General features: G+C 48.0%; 1 protein-coding gene across 2 annotated transcripts; it reads right to left on the bottom strand.

Annotated features, from left to right (window-relative positions):
• Positions 1–229: 229 nt before the first annotated feature.
• PSPH (phosphoserine phosphatase) lies at positions 230–18630 on the bottom strand. Of its 2 annotated transcripts, XM_084822793.1 has the most exons (6): positions 18370–18630; positions 6376–6531; positions 4608–4742; positions 3609–3754; positions 1933–2081; positions 230–430 (listed from the first exon to the last, which is right to left on the bottom strand). In XM_084822793.1, the coding sequence occupies exons 2-6, from the start codon at positions 6513–6515 to the stop codon at positions 320–322; spliced, it is 681 nt and encodes a 226-aa protein (XP_084678919.1). In that variant the 5' UTR covers positions 6516–6531; positions 18370–18630; the 3' UTR covers positions 230–319. The 2 variants fall into 2 exon arrangements, with proteins under 2 accessions (XP_084678919.1, XP_084678918.1); XM_084822792.1 differs by lacking the exon at positions 18370–18630 and having other exon boundaries at positions 6376–6635.
• Between the last annotated feature and the right edge of the window lie 1154 nt (positions 18631–19784).

Here is a 19784-nt window from a genome sequence, read left to right as displayed (position 1 = left end):
GGTGGACCACAGGAAGGCCAAATTGCAGTTCTGCACCCCGCATGTGTGCTACTATTGTGCCCCTCCTACCTTTTCCCCCAGTGCCAAGGGAAGGATTGCTATGGCTTCAACAGGGGCATGGGTTCCTCATGACTGAGGAGGTACGGGGGACACAGCCATTTCCACCTTGAACATCCCCATGAGGTAAAGTGCTTGCTGGGTAGCCAGAAATGAAAGACTGCAAACACCTCTGTTCGCAAATAACAATAAGAATATGTTTAATTGCATAATTATACATCTACCTACAATAAGTGTTAATAAAATAAGCCTAGTTCATAATTTATCGTTCTTCCAGTTCTTTCAGTAGCTCGTCAAAATGGGTGATGTACCATTTGGCCTTTTCCTTGACTTGTTTCCGCACAACATTGCCTCCAAAGCCGATGAAACAGTCCTGGGCAAACATAAAAAAACGGGCTGGTTATTTTTCTGTGTCAGGACTTGGGAACAGGTTCTGTTCAGAGAGAACGGGCTAATGAGGAAATGCCCTTTATTAACACCGGGGCAGATTCCCTCAAAGGCTTGCAGGTCTGTTTCCGGTCATGGGCCCGCTGCCCTGCTGACCAGTGCTCTGCAACCAAGTGGCGGTGCCAGAACGCCTCGTGAGTGGCTCTGAAACGGGCTTCTCCTGGCTCACCTACCTAGAAGCAGCAGCTGCCAACTGTGTTACTCTCCTTTTTGCCAGCCATGCGATGTGAGAAAATTGGTTTCTTGCTTTAAAATGCCCTGGTTAAGCAGGGCAACAGCCATGAACTGCAGAAAGAGTTAGCTCCTCAATGCCAGTTCTTGACGCCTTGGCTGGCCTCCGTGACCTCTTCATTTTGACTTGACTTGCCTCCCCGGGCAGATACCAAAAGCAATCATTAACAGAGAGCTGAAATCATTAACCCAGGAATAGCCTTGTATCTGATCCTCATGAGAGACATGCAGAATTTGTTTTCAGTGCTCCTGATTTTTCCCATATAGGATTGTGGGGGGCTCCCCCTATTTTCTATGGGGTTGCCATATCCAGGAGTAGATGCACCCAACTACCTTTTGTTTGGGGCAATGTGGTGGATGGGTTTTGCTTACGCTCAGAGTCTGACTGCCTGCCATACAACACTTTTGAAAGGCATTTATTCCCGGGACAGCAGTGACTGGAGTTGGGGCCTCCAACGTGGTGCCCATGGGCCCCAGACCCCTCTGTTGGTGCTCACCAGACTCCCTGCCCCTCCTGATTCTTATGTTATTTCTTAAGGGTTTTTTTTTAACTGGGTGGCCACCATGCTGCAAAGAGAAGTGCTGCCCTCCAGCGCCATCTGTATTTGGGTTCCAAAGAGTGGTTTTGTGTTTTAGAGCTCTGAGCCAACCTTTGCCTTGTACATAGATTCTTGCGCAAACTTCTTTTAGTCTCACTCCCTTGCCTTCTGGGAAATAGGTGTTTTCTCACCAGCCATGCCCACTATGGGAGCCATTTTGTGAGAGCACCCTCCACACTCAAAATTCCAAATGTGTCCACCAACCCAAAAAGGTTGGGGACCCCTGTGTGTGTGTGTGTGTGCGCGCATGTGTGTGAGACAGAGGTTTGAATCTTTGCACTGCAGTATGATTTGGCTGACGTGCCTGGGGCATGCTAAGATTTGGATTGTACAAGGAGATGTGTCTGGGGAAAGAGGGCTGAGCGGCAGATGATTCTGGGGAACCTGAGCTCAAGCTCCCATTCAGCAAAACTGTTCTTGCTTAATGGTCAGTCTCTCTCTCTCTCTCTCTCCCCCGCCCCCCACGACCTACTTCACTTGTTTATCATGAGGATAAAATTGGGGCAACTCAGTCTGGACTGCCCCGGGCTCATAGGAAGGATAGAATACAAAGAATGCAAATGCAATCATAGAGCCCATGTCTGCTCTGGGCACTCACTGCAGGCGGGCAGGCTTCCATATCTGTTGCTCCGTCTCCAATCATAGCCACCTTCTTAAACTGGTACTGCTCTTTCAGGTAACTAATAACTTGTCCTTTGCCACCCGACTCGGCTGTTGGCTGCGTCTCGTCAAAGCCGGCGTATTCTCCTAGATGGACATCACAGAGAGAAAGTCAGTCACGTGGCTGCAGCAAATCACAAGAGGATCACAAGGATGCTACATGTTTGAGACACACGAAGAGGGGGCAGAGGGAGAGGGAGGGGGAGAAATCTCCCTCCAGACATTTTCCAGTATGGAGGTGCCCAGTTTGAAGCCTAGGAAATACACCCTCATGCAGAAACCTTCCTTGCTAAACCCATTGTGAGGTTTTGACATCACCCAGTGTATGAGAGAAGGACAGTTTTTACATGCTCAGAACCTCTGCTGTCTCTTGTTACTTTACATATTCCAGACCAAGCCCTAAAATTAAAAGCAAGTTCCAAGTGATTTAAGTTCTGGCTCCATAGCTCAGTGAGGGCCTTTTTGGAAGCCACTCTTCCAAAATCCATGCAAGGTCTTCCACTGTGGACTACTTCCACCTTTTTCTCCCTGTGGCAATCCAAAGTGATTGTGCCATAGCCATGTTCCACATGAGTTACGAACATCAGAACATCAGAAGTGCCCTACGGCTGGATCAGGCCAAGGGTCCATCTAGTCCAGCATTCTGTTCACACAGTGGCCAACCAGTTTCCCACAGGAAGCCCTCAAGGAGGACATGAGGGCAACAGCACCCTCCTGCCCATCTTGCCCAGCAACTGGTGTACAGAGGCTCACTGCCTCTGGTACCTGAGTGACCCCATTTATTCTGATATCCCTGAAAGCTGAGCTTGGCCATAAAAGCTGTGTTATCATCAGCGGAACAAAGTCTTTGACCTTGATGTTGCATTTTATCAATCCACAGCCAGCTGGTGGATAAGATACCCTGTTGCTGCCTCCATCAACGTGCTGACCTCAGCAGCAACCCTCCTTGCTCCGTCTGTGTGCCAGAGCTGAGAGATAAATCATAACTATCAGAAGGAACTGTTCATTCTGAGCCATCCAAGCAAACTGGATATTGATTGATTGATTGCATTTATATCCCGCCTTTTTTTTCCTCTGGCAAGGAACCCAAGGCAGCTTACATTATCCCCCTCCTCTCCATTTTATCCTCACAACAACAACCCTGTGAGGTAGGTTGGGTTGAGAGTCTGTGACTGGCCCAAAGTCACCCAGTGAGCTTCCATGGCTAAGTGGGGACTAGGACCCAGATCTCCCAGCTCCCAGTCTGTCACTCTCACCGCTGCACTACACTGGCTCTTATTATTATAAGAAAGAATGGATCTGGCTGATGGGAAAGGCTTTTTTTCATGTAGATTTCAGTAGAAGGAAGATATTCTTGTTTGTGCTTGTATGGAATAAAAATGGATATTTTGATCAGGTGTTCTTTGAAGGAATCCTAGACATTTGGTTCTTTTGAACGGGAGAAGATCCCTGGTAAGATTTTGCCCCCTCTGTTTTCTTGCAGAATTGTGCTATGGATTAATCTGTGAGGCTCTTTCATTGTTTATTAATCCACACTGTTCGTCATCATAATCAGTCTCCATGGAACCCAGCACCCCTGATTTCCTATGGCTGCAGCCATCTGGGAAATCTTACCGTTAAAGTAGAACTTCAACCGGTTGGCAAATACATTTGCTGCTGGAATGTTCAGCTGCGAAGCGACGTGTTCGACAATGCTCTGAAACCCTCCAGAGATTAAGAAGACCTGGACTCCTCGTTGGTGGAGCCGGTTGACCAGTTCCCTTTGAGGAAAAGAGCAGAAGCCCCAATGTCAGGGATAAAGCTAAGATGGGGAGCGGAACAGATATGTTAAAACAGATCTCTTTTGCTTTCTATCCTGCATTAACACAGCATTCACGGATAGACACAATCAGTGCACGAGAGGCTCAAAGGGACCTTTGGGGTCACGGGGGGGCGGACGCCTCAGTAACAAGTCATCAAATACATGAAAGATACAGTAGGCCCAGAGATTTAAGCTGGAAAGGGGTTCCTCACTGATTACACACTGCAACTTTTTTGTTGGGCACTGGTGAGCGACCAGTTCTGTGTTTGTGCAAGGAGTTGGATTAGAGCCCTTTTTAGTTCTTTCCAGTTCCATGTTTCTAAGCTTTTCTCTGGAACCCATAAGGATTAGGAACTGAAGGTCCAATTTACTCGGAACACCTGCTGCACAAAGCTCACTGAAATGACCAGAAGTTGCATTAGATCCTGGTAGATTTCACCCACACTGTCTTTGCTTAGTTTTTGCCAGTGTTGCACAATTGATTTTTACAGATAAATATCACCCTTAAGCAAGAAATCCTTCAGTGATTATTTTACTCTCACAAACGTGCCCCAGCAGAATGGAAGAGAGATAAAAACACAGATCTCCCCAACTGAAAACGTAACATTGCTTCTTCCAGCCTCTTTCAGCATGGGTGTGGGAGAGATTAATTCTTGTATGGTCTCTATTTTCTCCTATGTAATACTACAGTCAATTCTTCATGAATCATGTAATTCATAAGAAGAAGTCAACATGGAAGACGTGCAGGGATCTCTATGTCTTGGAATTCATACATGATTGTAGAATACAATAATTTTGAGAAGATGTCTTACCTTATTCCTGGCGTTAGTTGGGGCGGATGCTCTGATATTAGTTTCTGGACTTGTTCGTAGGAGGGGCGTATGAGACCTAGCCTTGCGGTTAAAGCTGCTTTGAACGTTACAGAGCCACCCATAGCTCTGCGAGTCCTAAATTGAGATTCAGAGAATTCCAAATCAGGCTTCAGAAGGGGAAGAGGAAAACCTGGGCAGTGGTTGTGGTGGGGCTCTATGTGCACAAACCAGCAATGCTAGGATAACAAGTCGTGAAATCCATTGCAAAGTTTAATTATTTTACTTGTGATAAGAACATAAGAAGAGGCCTGCTGGATCAGACCAAGGTTGTCTAGTCCCACATCCTGTTTCCCACAGTGGCTATCCAGATGCCTCTGGCAAATCCATAAGCAAGGCTTGAAGGCATCTGATCTCCCTAGCTCTTGAAGCTGCTATTCACCTGGGTAGAAGCTTCCATTGGTGCCACTTTTCTCCTGGGGCTAAGAGCAGTTTGGGAAGGGGATTTTCATTGGGAAAGGGACATTGTCTCGATTCTGAATTCCCTCCCACCCATGCCAACTATTTACATTTTTTTAAATGACACACGTGAATTGCAGCCACACACTTGTTGTCATGTGAGTTCATCCACTGGCTTTAAAAAGGGATGGAACAAATCCTTGAAGGAGGAGGAGGAGGAGACATCTGTCAGTGGCTATTGGCCATGCTGGCAGGAAATGATGGGGACTGCAGTCCAACACATCTGGAGGGCACCAGGCTGGGGAAGGCTGAGTTAAGGACTTGCCCACACTGTTCCAGCATTTTCCCCAGCAGGACCTCAGATGTCAGGCACCACAAGAGACTCCAGTCCTGGCAATGATGCAGAAAGCCAGGGCCACCTCTGGGGTGAATCTCAGCCGGATCCCCCAAACTGGCCCCTGGATGGCACTTTCTTGCAAACAAGCCCTTAAAAATGACTGGCCTTCGCAGCGGGAATGGGGAATGTGTGGCCCTCCAGGTGTCGTTGAACTGCAACTCCCATCATCCCTCACCATTGGCTGTGCTGGCTAGGGCTGATGGGAGCTGCAGTTTGACAATATCTGGAGGGCCACACCTCCCCTACCCCTGCTTCACAAATTCTGACTTGCCCTTCTGCTGTACACGCCCACGTTAACCATTTGTGGCATGCTGAAAAGAAAACAGAAGCAACCAGCTCCCTGACTGGCTTCTTCTGCTAGCCAGCATCGCTTTGATGCTTTGGCCATCTCCATCATGGCTTTGGCCATCTCCAGCCCAAGGAGTCAGCTGTTCAGGGCGTGTGTGACAAGACGGAATCCAGGCCGGCAATGGGGCTGGACACCAAGGCCAGCTCCAGTTTTGGGGGTCCCCTGGGCAAGGCGCCCTCAATGGGCCCCTCCCTCAGTGAGTCTACCTTCTGACCTCATCCTTCTGCTATTGCTCCTCATCCTCTTCCTCATAACTGACACCACTTGCTTGTGGTGTCCATGAGAGCCAGGAGGCCATGGCCTCTCCTGCTCCTCCTTCTCCCCACCGTGGCTGTCTGGACCAGAGCGAGAGGCAGGTGAACAAGCAGGCTGCCAAGGGGAGGGGCAGGAGCCACTCCAGGGGCCTCTTGTCCGTGGGCCCCTGCTGGAGGGGGCCCCTCAGCAGGCGCCCAACCAGGCCGGCCCTTGGCGCTGTCCCTCCGAACACCACCACAGCCACTCAGGAGAGCGAACCTCCGTGCTCATGCTCTCGTCTGTGGAACCCAGCGAGAGGTGGCCGTACGTACATTTCTGCCACCGCATCCCCGACGCCGCAGAACTTGGCCAGCTCGTCGATGCCTTCCTCCCGGATGACGGTGCTGTCCACGTCGAAGCAAACCGCGTCAGCATTCTGGAAGACCTCCTTCAGCTCCATGAGAGATGACATCTTTTTGGGGACCTTCCTGTTGTGCGAGAGGAAGATGAGGTCGTTCTGTAGATCGCCACCCTGCATCCTGTGCTGGGCCATCTTGGGCAGCGGGAGTCTGTCTGACAGCTGTGAATAGAGAGGGAGCTGCCCCCAGCATGGTCCTTTTCAGCAGGAGTGGGTGGGGGAGGAGGGGGGGAGGCGGACGCTGATTTGCTGGCGGCAGGGGCAGCACAGAAATGGGCAATCAGTCAAGGTTGGCTCCCCTGCTGAGTTAACCCTTCCGGGAGACACTGGCTGACGTAAAAGAGTCAACCTGAGATTTGGCATTCAGCAGACCCACGGCAGAGATTGGTTTTCCCTCTCATCTCCTTGCTTCACCATCAACCAAGCTCCCTGTGATCACACAGTGTGAATGTTACAATCAAATAAAAGTAATTACCTTCCATTAAAAAAGGAATAATAATAGTGTGTCTCCTACATACACCCTTTCCTTCCAGCCACTGTCACCATCTCAGGGTGACACCATCATCATACTCAGGGCACCTGATGTAAAGCAATGGGGCAGAACTACATTTAAAATCCATCTTACTGAGGGAATGAACATAATACAGTCAATCTCCTAAAGTAGGGATGTCAGAGAAATCTGCAACAGATTCAAATGAGTTAGGATTTCTAGGAATTGGACCTCAGGATTCTGAAGTAGACCTTTTTCCGAGTCACACAGATTCCACAGTCTCTGTGAGCAGTTTTTCACTTTGGGGGGCGATTTGTGCTAATGTGCACTAGTACTAATGTGCATGAGTTAATGTGAATTAGCACTACTGCAAATTAACTAATGCACATTAGTGCAAGTACACATTAGCACTAATGTGAATTAGTGCAAGTAGAACAAAATTCTGGTAAAAAAGATCTGATCAACAAGCCGACGATGGAATGAAATACGCCTGACAATCCGTGAAACACAGACGAAACGGATTTAACAAAATCCTTGCCTCCCTACCTAAAATCACCTAGGTCAGGCTTGCCCAACCTAGTGCCTTCCAGATGGCTGACCTAGAGAGGAAAAAAATCTATTTTTTTCTTCTTTATTTTGTCATTATTATTGTTTTGTTTTTGTTTTGGGATAGTTTTGTTTTGTTAAAATTTACGAAAATAAAATAAAATTAGGCTTTTGTTTAAAGAAGAGGAGGAGAGATGGAGAAGGATATACTGAGAGAGCATCCCAGAGGGGCAGAGGCAATGAACACTGTGCCAGGGGAGGTGGCTCTCTCAGGCAATAGGTTTGGGGCGCCCTAGAGAGGCAGGAAAAGCTGGATTCAGCAGAACCAATGTTTGGGGAACCATTCAGGTTCTCCTGCACAGGCTCCATCACAGTGAACAGGAGCTGCACATGAGCCCAGCACTCTTTGGATTTTCCTCTGCAGGCATCAGAACCTCTCGATTCAGCCGTGCCATCACTAAGGTCTGGTGGCCATTCGCCCACAGATACCATTAGGTCACGCTGGCGGGATCCCCAAGACGCCAAGCTCACCAGGTGAGATTCCAGACTTAAACCCACAATGCTGTAACGTTATACTTCCACAAAATGTTTTCAGAGAGGGACACGTGCTCCAGAGTAAAAGCCTCAGGAGTGCCTTGGGCTTGGGGATGTCTTTAGAGGCTTCCAGTTATCATGAAACACTGGTACAATGGCTAGCACCACACCAATGCACTTTTAGCCCATTTTAATGGCCATGGATAAGCCCAAAGGATCCAAGTAGAAATCTGGTGTGGAGAATTCTCTGCACCATGTTGGCTGGGAATGATGGGAGTCACAGTCCGAGACATCAGGAGGGCCCCAGCGCAGAGTGGCCAGGTGTCCTCTTTTACAGAGGACAGTCCTCTCTTTGGAGGCATCATCTATTTGAAGGGCTGCCATGTCCAATTCCAGTTTATAGATAAAGAACCATAAGAACTGCAGCCCGATCACCAGCGAGCACCTGGACCCCAGACTGAACAGGGAGGTACACAGGTCTCCTGGTCACAGTCCTCCACACCAGGGTGAGATGTACTGTATTTCTGTTTAAATTATTAGAATTATGTCTAACTTTGCATGTGTATTTACAAATTAGCATATGCAAATTGCATGCAAATCTTATGTCTCCTACCGCCCTCTTTTTTGGTGATGCCAGCACCCAGTGTGCCACTGTGGTGTAGTGATTGGTGCTGGGCCCGGACTGGGGAGATCTGAGCTCCTGCTCAGCCATGAAGCTCTGGGCCAGGCACTGCCTCCCAGCCTAGCCTTCCTCACAGGGTTCTTGTGAGGACAAAACGGAGAGGAGGGCCGTGTCGACTGCCTTGGGTTCCTTGCAAGAGGAAAAAAAGGCAGAATGTAAATGTAATAATGAATAAACGCATTTCCTCAATTTCGGTGATTCGTAAGTGACCACGCCAGCTGTGGGCAGGGCGCGGCACATAACTGAATCAGTTTACGTTGGTGGCATGCTGCATGCAGCCAGAATCTGGCATGACACACTTGTACCTGTGGGGCAGGCTGTGGACAGGACTGAGGAAGCGGTGCTCCCGTTCGCTTAGTGGCAGCCTTGACTAATGGCTTCTAAGCGGCCTGTTTGTTCTAAGCCAGGCAGGGCAGGAGGGGGAGATTCTGTCTCTGGGGCAGATGGGACACCATGCACTGTGACGCAGTGTTGCACAATGCCATGAGAAAAGCACGTGCTGCTCACATCTTTGGAGCAGGCCAAGCTGTTTTTTTTCCAGGTCTCTAGAAAAGGTTAAACCTCCAACTAACCAGAATTCAAACTCCAGCCCTTTGCGTCACCATGTTCCCCAACCCATGGCCCAAGGCTGGATTGCAACAGGCCCATTCCGTGATGCAAGGCAAAGAGGAGCTGGCCACAAGATGACGTCTTGCTGGCTGAAGAGCGGATTTGGGGAGGAGCTTCTCCCCCCTCCGCCCCAGGAAAAAGCCAAGAGATTCTTGTAAAAACGGAGACGCTTCTGGGAATGAGTCAAATCCTGCTTCTCAGTTGGACGTCGGAGCTTGGCATAAGCCAGCCTTCTCCAACCTGGTGCCCTGTAAATGCATTGGACTGCAACTCCCAGGATTCCTAGCCAGCATGGTCAATCCTGGCAGTTGGACTCCAACGCATCTGGAGGGCACCAGGTTGGGAAGGCTGCCATAAGTTCCTTCATTGTCAGGAACACGCAGCACAATAACATGGCAAGAGCAGCTTTAATTATAGGGAGAGTGCCTTTCCACACCCCTAGGGTGCCATGACTGGGGTATTTTCCTTGTTTACATCCTTCCTTTCATCCATGGCACACATGGCGGACTCCCATCCAGGCCTCTCCAGCCAGGGTGATGGCTACATGACATGCCCTCCGACCCTGCCCCAGTTAGGGGCAAGATCTTGCAAAGCAGAGGCTGAAGCTCCAAGGCAGCTAGAAACAAAGCCCTTCTCATCTTAGAAATGTGTGCCCAGCTAGGATGCCCATGCAGACACAGCCGTTTTATGAGCTGGGTTTCATGTTGACCTATAAACAAGGCTGTATGCAAATGAAGAAACTTGCTCCTGGCCTTAAGGACATAAGAAGAGCCATGTTGGATCAGGCCAAGGGTCCATCTAGTCCAGCATTCCCTTCACACACTGGCCAACCAGCTGCTTGGTCGCATGGTGTGGAGAATGTGGAGGGGGAGACGTTTTTCTCCCTCTCTCAAAATACTAGAACCCAAAGGGGTCATCCTATGAAGCTGATTGGTGGGAGATTCAAGACAGATAAAACGGAGGATTTATTTTCACAGCACATAGTTAAACTATGGAATTCGCTACCACAAGATGTAGTGACGGCCACCAACTTGGATGGCTTTAAAAGGGGGTTAGACAAATTCCTGAAAAAGGCGATAAATGGCTACTAGTGTTTATGGCTATCTGCTTCCTCCAGTACCAGAGGCAGTGAGCCTATGTGCACCAGTTGCTGGGGAACATGGGTGGGAGGGTGCTGTTGCGCTCATGCCCTGCTTGTGGGTTCCTGGTCGACAGCTGGTTGGCCACTGTGTGAACAGAATGCAGGACTAGATGGACTCTTGGTCTGATCCAGCAGGGCTCTTCTGATGTCCTTATGTCACCTACAGGCAACTCTTCCTCCATACAGGTGACCGGCAGTTGTCTATTTACAAGCCTTTTTCTTGAGTCTGGTCAGCGTGGGAAAGGGCAATGAATGAGGTCAGGCAGTGAAACTGACCACAGGAAACCTCTGTTCAGCCCCCTTTCTGGCTTCTGCATGGTGACAACAATTTCAAGCTCATCTTTAAGGCCTTCAGCTCTATAAATGTGCAGGCTGGTTTTATTTGTGTTGCTGTTGTTGTTGTTTGTTTTGCTTGTAATTGTTAAAAGAGCTGTGTTTCTCAGAATGCTGAATTTTGCACTAATGAAGTGGAGCTAATGTTGGCCGTGAATGATGGAACTTGCAGTCCAACACTTCTGGAGGGCACAGGGGGAAGGCTGTACCAGGAATGCAATAAGCCTCCCATTTTTTGCAGCCTACCTAGGACCGCAAAAACAGGCAGATTGACCAGCACCTCGCAGACATGATCCATGGATGGGGCCCGGGGTGGGGGGCTGCATTTGGTTTGGCATCTCCCGGGTTGTGCAAGACGGTTTCATTCTTTTCATTTGGCACAGCAAGTGTTTTACAGATATTTGCAGGGTATGATTTGCAGAAGCAAGGCAAGTTAGAACGGATCAAAGAGAGAGGAGGAAGCAAGTATTGACAGAGTACGAATAATGAGAGACGACTGTGATTCGGAGCCTGCATCTCGCTCCACTTCTGCTGCTTACGCCATCACAGAAGCCAGGTCTAGGAGCTAAGAGCCATCTATGGGGCTCCTGGAAGACCCTGTCCCGTCCGCCCCCCCCGCCCAGGTTGGAAGTGCCATGGGTGTGATAAGAAGCTGCCTCGGGATTGGGTAAGGAACGGGAAGTGCTGAGGAACTGAGGATGATGAGCAATTCCTCAGCCATAGGAAATTGAAAACTAGCAGCCATTCCAGCAAGCTGTAAGCAAGGAGAGGGGGTAGAGGGGCCATTCCACCAGCCCTGCTGGAAGACTTAGGGCACAATCCTATACATGTTTAGACAGAAAGAAGTCTTACAACTCCCAGCGTGCCCCAGCCAGCATTGCTGGCTGGGGCACGCTGGGAGTTGTAGGACTTCTTCTCCCTAAAAATGAGTAGGACTGCGCCCTTAATTTTGTTTCTTCTTCCCTCCCCATTCATTTTTCCTCGTATGTCGTGTCTTTTTAGATTGTAAACCTGTGGGCTGGGACTGCCTTGTTTTACTGACTACACTTAAGCTGCTCCGGGGGCCTTTTTGACTGAGTTGCGGCATAAAAATATTTCAAAGAAATAACTAAATAAAATAAAAATACCTCAGTTTTTGGTTAGGATGCCACAGTTCAAGGGCAACCATCAGAATGGCATCCAGCTGCTAATGCCATGTCTTGCTTTGCTCTGGTCATCTCCAAGATGGAAGCCTGGATGCTATACTCGGAGAAATTGGTGTTTTTCAGCAAGATCCACTTGCCCAAATTCTCTCATTAGGAAAGCATGCTTCTTTTTTTTTTTTAGGAGATAAGAGCTCCTCCCTCAAGCTTTTTTGACTCTGGGATGGCAGTTCAGTGATGTGGGGATGAAAGAAGAAGGAAAGGCAGTGTTGGCTACAAAGGAAAAAAGAATGCCCAGAATGGGACACATCTGTAAAGGAGAAGGTGCAAGAGAAAGTGGGAGGAATCAGCAGGATTTGACTTTGTGCAGCCCAATCCAAAGCATGTCTACTGAGAAGTCCCACTGGGCTCAACAGGGCTTACTCTCCACTAAGCTACTTTTCAGTGGTGGCACCGAAATGGTGGAACGCTCTCCCACATACAGGGGCCTGGAACTGCCACTGTTGTCTTTGTGGTGCCAGGCAAAGTCCACTCTGTTCTCTGCATGCTGTTCATGGCTTTTTATATGTGTTGTGTCCTTTGCTGTGTCACATTGCCTTTGGCTGTGATGTTTTAGCTGGTTCTACTGCTATTCTTTGGTTTTTCTTTTTATTTGTATACTTTCTATCTTAAGCTGCTTTGGGGTAAAGCGATAAGTCAGGAATTAGATAAGATGAATGAATGAGCATGCATTTGCTTGCATGCCCACTGCGTTACCTTTGCTTTGCCCATTCCTTTAGATTACAATTTAGATTCATGGGAGCAAAGACTTTTTTTTTTCAGTTATGTTACTTTGTAAAACACTGTCCACATTGGTGGCACTGATGTAAAAATATAAGAGGAGCCCTGCTGGATCAAACCAAAAGACCACCTAGGAGGCCATCATCCTGTTTCTCACAGTGGCCACCCAGAGGATTCTGGGAAGCCCACACAGGTCATGGAGACACCAACCCTCCATCCCCATGGTTGTTGTTCAGTCGTTCAGTCGTGTCCGACTCTTCGTGACCCCATGGACCATAGCACGCCAGGCCTTCCTGTCCTGCGCTCTCTCCCGGAGCGTGCTCAAGTTCATATTCATTGCATCCGTGATGCTATCTAGCCATCTCATCCTCTGCCGTCCCCTTCTCCTTTTGCCTTCAGTCTTTCCCAGCATCAGGGTCTTTTCCAGGGAGTTTTCTCTTCGCATTAGGTGGCCAAAATATTTGAGTTTCAGCTTCATTATCTGTCCTTCCAATGAGCACTCAGGGTTGATTTCCTTTAGGATGGACTGATTTGACCTCCTTGCAGTCCAGGGGACTCATAGGAGTCTTCTCCAGCACCACAGTTCAAAAGCATCAATTCTTCGGCGCTCAGCCTTCCTTATAGTCCAGCTCTCACATCCATACATTACTACTGGGAAAACCATAGCTTTGATTAGACGGACCTTTGTCGGCAAGATGATGTCTCTGCTTCTTACTATGCTGTCTAGGTTGGCCATAGCTTTCCTCCCAAGGAGCAGGCGTCTTTTAATGTCATGGCTACAGTCACCGTCTGCAGTGATCTTGGAGCCCAAGAAAGTAAAATCTGTCACTGCTTCCATTTCTTCCCCTTCTATATGCCAGGAAGTGATGGGGCCAGATGCCATGATCTTAGTTTTTTTAATGTTGAGTTTCAAACCAGCTTTTGCACTCTCCTCTTTCACCCTCAACAAGAGTTGTTGATAATTCTCCCAGCAATCTTAATTCCGACCTCTGATTCATCCAACCTGGCATTTCTCATGATGTACTCTGCATATAAGTTAAATAAGCAGGGTGACAATATGCAGCCTTGTCGTACTCCTTTCCCAATTTTGAACCACTCGGTTGTTCCATGTCTGGTTCTTACTGTTGCTTCTTGACCCTCGTACAGGTTTCTCAGGAGACAGGTAAGGTGGTCTGGTACTCCCATCACTTTAAGAATTTGCCACAGTTTGTTGTGATCCACACAATCAAAGGCTTTAGCGTAGTCAATGAAGCAGAAATAGACGCTTTTCTGGAATTCTCTTGCTTTCTCCATGATGCAGCGAATGTTGGCGATTTGATCTCTAGTTCCTCTACCTCTTCTAAACCCAGCTTGTACTTCCGGTAGTTCTCGGTTCGCATACTGCTGAAGCCTAGCTTGTAGGATTTTGAGCATCACCTTGCTGGCATGTGAAATGAGCGCAATGGTGCGGTAGTTTGAACACTCTTTGGCGTTGCCCTTCTTTGGAATTGGAATGTAAACTGACCTTTTCCAGTCTTGTGGCCACTGTTGAGTGTTCCAGATTTGTTGGCATATTGAATGCAGCACTTTAACAGCATCATCTTTTAGGATTTTAAATAGCTCGGCTGGAATACTGTCATCTCCGCTAGCTTTATTGTTACTAATGCTTCCTAAGGCCCACTTGACTTCACTCTCTAGGATGTCCGGCTCAAGTTCAGTGACTGCACTATCATGGCTATCAGGGACATTCAGATCTTTCCTGTATAGTTCTTCTGTGTATTCTTGCCACCTCTTCTTAATCTCATCTGTTTCTGTTAGGTCCCTGCCTTCTTTGTCCTTTATCATGCCCAACTTTGCACAAAACGTTCCCTTGAGATCTCCGATTTTCTTGAAGAGATCTCTAGTCTTTCCCATTCTGTTGTTTTCCTCGATTTCTTTGCATTGTTCACTTAAGAAGGCCTTCTTGTCTCTCCTTGCTATTCTCTGGAACTCTGCATTCAGTTGGGTATATCTTCCCCTTTCTCCCTTGCTTTTCGCTTCCCTTCTTTCGTGAGCTACTTGTAAAGCCTCATCAGACAGCCACTTGGCTTTCTTGCATTTCTTTTTCTTTGGGATGGATTTCGTTGCTGCCTCCTGAACAATGTTACGGACCTCCGTCCATAGTTCCTCAGGCACTCTGTCTATCAGGTCTAATCCCTGAAATCTATTCCTCACCTCCACTGTATATTCATCAGGGATATGATTTAGGTCATACCTGAACGGTTTAGTGGTTTTCCCTACGTTCTTCAATTTCAGCCGAAATTTTGCAAGAAGCAGCTCATGATCTGAGCCACAGTCAGCTCCAGGTCTTGTTTTTACTGACTGTATGGAGCTTCTCCATCTTTGGCTGCAAACGACATAATCAATCTGATTTCGATATTGACCATCTGGTGACGTCCATGTGTAGAGTCGCCTCTTGTGCTGTTGGAAAAGAGTGTTTGCTATGATCAGCGTGTTCTCTTGGCAAAACTCTATTAGCTTTTGTCCTGCTTCATTTTGTACACCAAGGCCATGCCTGCCTGTTATCCCGGTGATTTCTTGACTTCCTACTTTAGCATTCCAATCCCCTATGATGAAGAGGACATCTTTTTTTGGTGTTAGTTCTAGAAGGTCTTGTAGGTCTTCATAGAACCAATCAACCTCAGCTTCTTCGGCATCAGTGGCTGGGGCATAGACTTGAATTACTGTGATGATGAATGGTTTGCCTTGGATTCATACTGAGATCATTCTATCGTTTTTGAGATTGTACCCCAGTACTGCTTTTCCCACCCTTTTGTTGACTATGAGTGCTACTCCATTTCTTCTAAGGGATTCTTGCCCACAATAGTAGATATGATGGTCACCTGAATTAAATTCACCCATGCCTGTCCATTGTAGTGCGCTGATTCCCAAGATGTCGATGTTCAATCTTGCCATCTCATGTTTGACCACCTCCAGCTTACCTTGATTCATTGATCTGACATTCCAGGTTCCTAAACAATATTGTTCTTTACAGCATCGGATTTTCTTTTCACCACCAGACACATCCACAGCTGAGTGTCCTTTCGGGTTTGGCCCAGCCGCTTCACTCTTTCTGGCGCTACTTGGAAATACCCTCTGCTCTTCCCCAGTAGCATATTGGACACCTTCCGACCTGAGGGGCTCATCTTCCGGCGTCCTATCTTTTAGCCTTGTGATACATTCCATGGGGTTTTCTTGGCAAGAATACTGGAGTGGGTTGCCATTTCCTTCTCCAGTGGACCACATTTTGTCAGAACTCTCTGCCATGACCTGTCCGTCTTGGGTGGCCCTGCACGGCATAGCTTATGGCTTCACTGAGTTACGCAAGCCCCTTCGCCACAACAAGGCAGTGATCCATGAAGGGGCCATCCCCATGGTATGTCCTCCCTAATGTTGCCCCATCCCAATGACATGTTCTTGAGAGCACACAGCCTCTGACAATGGGGCTTCCACCAAGCTGGCCGTCATGTCTAATAGCCACTGAAAGAGCTCCCCTCTCCATGGATTGATCTTGTCTCATCTGTACTGCAAGGCATGTAACATCATTTAACTGAAATAGAAAGACAATCCATCTCATCCCAGTGGGGATGACTGTGACCAGGTGAACTGAGTCCGTTGTCCAGGTCCAAACTGTGGGCAGGCAACTTCAAGGCCCATCTGCCTGCCCTCTCTTCTTAGGGTTCTTTACCTTTGAACTGGACTTGGACTAGTTCAAATACAAGACACCTTCAAATAGTGGACTGGAATCTCTTCAAGTAGACGACTGCCCTGGGCAAAGTAGGACACCTGGCCACCTAGTTTGACACAGCTTTGTGCCCAAATCCATTTCCCCACTTTTTCTACCTTTAAGAAACAGAGACACAGTGCTGGTCATGGGATATGATTCCACTGGGAGCTGTGAACATGCTGTGTGGAATCCAGTATCTGGCAAGAAAACAACTTCCTAAATACTACAGTTTCCATTAAAAACAAATCCTTCCTGTTTTTTAGGCCTAATGGACGAATGGAGCAGCCTATACCAGCCTCCTTGCAACCTGGCACCCTCCAGCTGTGTTGGACTACAACTCCCATAATCCCCTACAAGTAGGCCCCTGTCTGCTGAAGGCTTAGAACCAGAGGGACTCAGGAGGGGCTCCCAGTAACCAGGGGATGTGAATTCTGTCCCCTAACAATGACTCCTAGGTTGTTGGGTGGGGGTGTTGCCTTCTGTGCCCCCATCGAACCACTGATCAGCTGAGGATGTTGCCCTCTCTGCCAAAAATTCTGCAGAAAAACAAACAGTACAGTGTGACTACCGCCTGCAAACAGATGCTGCAATCCTGCACAAAATTACATCATGTGTGTGTGTTTTTTCCCCTCCTGTAACCAGAGGGCTTTCTGTGTACATAATTGATGGCAGGATGGCAGCCTAGATAAACTGGAAAACATTTACATAATTTATTCTTGAAGTAGAATTTGTTTTCTGTCTTCCTTTTTAAAAAAAAAAAGTTTCCTTTCATAAGCACAAATTTTGGGTTTGGTTTCTCCCTAGCATGGATGGCCACACTCAGACTTGCTTTTAACGCACCCAACTGCTGTTGGTAAAAGTAAATGCAAGTTTTTGAACTTCAGAGAGCCCTGCACAAAGAAAAGTATTTCTTTTCACATGACGTGCGGTTATAGGATTCAGTACTGGCTTAAATGGCTTAAAAAATAAAATAAAAAGACCGGACCAATTAATGGAAGATAGGTCACTCAATGGCTATTGGAGAGGATGACAAAATGAAACCTCCATGTTCAGAGGCGGTGTACCTGTGGGTACCAGATGGCACAAGCAACAGGTCACAGACATTCGTTTTCATTTTATGTCACGCTTGTGGACTTTCTAGAAGGATCTGGCTGGCTGCTGTGAAAAGCAGACTCCTGGACTAGATGGGCCTACCTGTGACTTGATCTAACAGGGCTCTTAGCAATGAGAGGTTTGAACTAGCTGCAGACCTTGGCAGGTTTTGACTGAAATCAGTGTTTGTTTCTAATAGGTCTAATACAGCCTTCCACAAGCTGGGGAAGGGGTCATAGTTCAGTAGACAGAGCACCTGCTCTGCATGCAGAAGGTCCCAGGTTCGATCCCCGGCGTCTCCAAGTAGGGCAGGAAAATGTCCTGCCTGAAACGCTGGAGTTTCAATGCGACAATATTGGACTCGACGGACCGAGGGTCTGACTCAGCGTAAGGCAGCTTCCGATGTTCCTATGTAACCTGGTGCCCTCCAGATGTGTTGGACTGCAACTCCCATCATCCCCAGCCAGCATCTCTCTGCCTCACACTTTCAAAAACAAGTTAGCCAAGGAAAGGGAACCTCAGAATGATGCATGCAGTATGCAAATGCAGCCCCCTTCTGATGCTGATGTTTCCCCTATTTGGGATTGCATCATTCATTCATCCCATAGTAGTGGCACAAACAGGCCTTGTACCTTTTTTCACAGCTGCTGCTGCAAAAAAGATATCTATCAGCAGAGGGGCCTGAAAGGCAATTCCACTGTCTCGGCTGTCAGTTCAAAGACAGCAAAGCCAGAGTCACAAAGTCAGAGTGAGAAAGAGGAACAGAAAGGAAAATGGAAATAAACCCGCTGAATACAAGCTCCTGGCAACTTACAGTATGGTGGTGCCTGTTGCAATTTTGGATGTCCAGGCTGGGCACCTCCTGGCTATGCAGGCGAGAGAAGGGAGAGCGAAGTCCTTCAGTCACATAGATGCAAAGGCAGCACCAAGTGATCTGGAAGCCAGCCACATTTTTTGAACAGTGCTCTCGGTTCTGCTGAGTAAGCAGCGATGACGATCGTCTTTTTTTTAGTAATCGCTGCATACATGAAAGCAGAGGGCCCAGCTGCTTACAGAGAGGCTTAGGAAAAGAGAGGTGTAATTTTGCACTTTTGCGGGGAGGAGCCCCTCAAAGCCAGCCCTGAGAGCTCCCTGATTGGCCCAGGGTAAGCCGGCAGAGTGAGAGCTGGTGTGGAAGGAGGTGGAGATTGGGCTTGGATTGGAATAAGCCACCTTGCACTTGCCAAGTTTGCAGGAGCCTTGAGATTAAGGCCTTGGTGAGCTGAGCCAACAGGCAGCCCTGCCACAGGACGGGATCTGCAAGAGGTGAGTTGAGAGGGAAGAGGTGGCCAGCTGCAGAGGTCAAGGGTTACCATCAGAAGCCCAACACGGGCTCAGGATAGCATGCGCTTATCAAAACACAAGTGATTCCAGAATGCAGGGTTTCCACAGGGGTTGCCATGTTATTCTCTTCACAGCAAAACCAACAGAGCCTTGTGGCATCTTCAATGTATTCTGTCATAAGCTTTCGTGCACACTGTTCTCTTCATCAGATGCATGAATGCAGGGTGTTTATCAGTGGAGCTCAGTCGGTTCATAGCAGTCAGGCCATTTCCAAGCTTTCTTTCTACCTTCAATGAACTCTTTCCATGTGGTTTTGCCTGCCGTGAAACCCTGTTGCGTTACAGAAGTTCCTGGGATGTGTTCTGAGATGCACGAACAGTTAACACTGAGCCACGGTCTCCTCTGTGTGAACTGCAGCACCACCAACTGTCCCCTGCAACTCAGTGGCAGGTAGACAAACTGTCTTTCTGGGAACCTTGTCTGCCACTCGTGATTTTCTCACAAAAGAATCCTGGCGAGCTTCCACAGGATCCAGAGTTGCTCGGAATACAGCTTGAATACCACCACTCTACATTTCCATTGGAGGCAACGGCCCTTGGGTTATTTATGAACCATGCATTTCAGCCGCCCTGGTGCTTCCCAGATGTGTTGGGACTGTAATGCCCATCATTCCCATCCAGCATGTCCAACGGAATGATTGCAGTCCAGCACACATCTGGAGGGCACAAGGTTGAAGAACGCTGATCTGTTCTTTTCCTGAACTTACATCACATCTTCATATAACAGAATGGCTGCTCCTGATTGACTAGGATCAGGGAGCTGAGAGTAACCAAAAGACTATCAGTCCAACCCCCTGCTTGGAGGCAGGATGTGACCCAACACACAAACTCATTTCTATGAGCAGCC

This window comes from Heloderma suspectum, chromosome 16 (assembly GCF_057233095.1).
Source record: "Heloderma suspectum isolate Gila_16-S chromosome 16, 16-S_ref, whole genome shotgun sequence".
Lineage (NCBI taxonomy): Eukaryota > Metazoa > Chordata > Lepidosauria > Squamata > Helodermatidae > Heloderma > Heloderma suspectum.
The sequence above is the reverse complement of the archived record's forward strand: the minus strand, read 5'-3'. Positions and strand labels throughout refer to the sequence as shown.

Bases quoted from the DNA above. Each gene is read 5' to 3' on its own strand.
- PSPH (XM_084822792.1), bottom strand. From the start codon at position 6,596: ATGGCCCAGCACAGGATGCAGGGTGGCGATCTACAGAACGACCTCATC. The intron at 2,082-3,608 runs GTAAGATTTCCC...ATGTCCATCTAG, and splicing joins GTTGAAGTTCTACTTTAACG to GAGAATACGCCGGCTTTGAC. The intron at 431-1,932 runs GTGAGTGCCCAG...ATGTTTGCCCAG, and splicing joins TGGAAGCCTGCCCGCCTGCA to GACTGTTTCATCGGCTTTGG.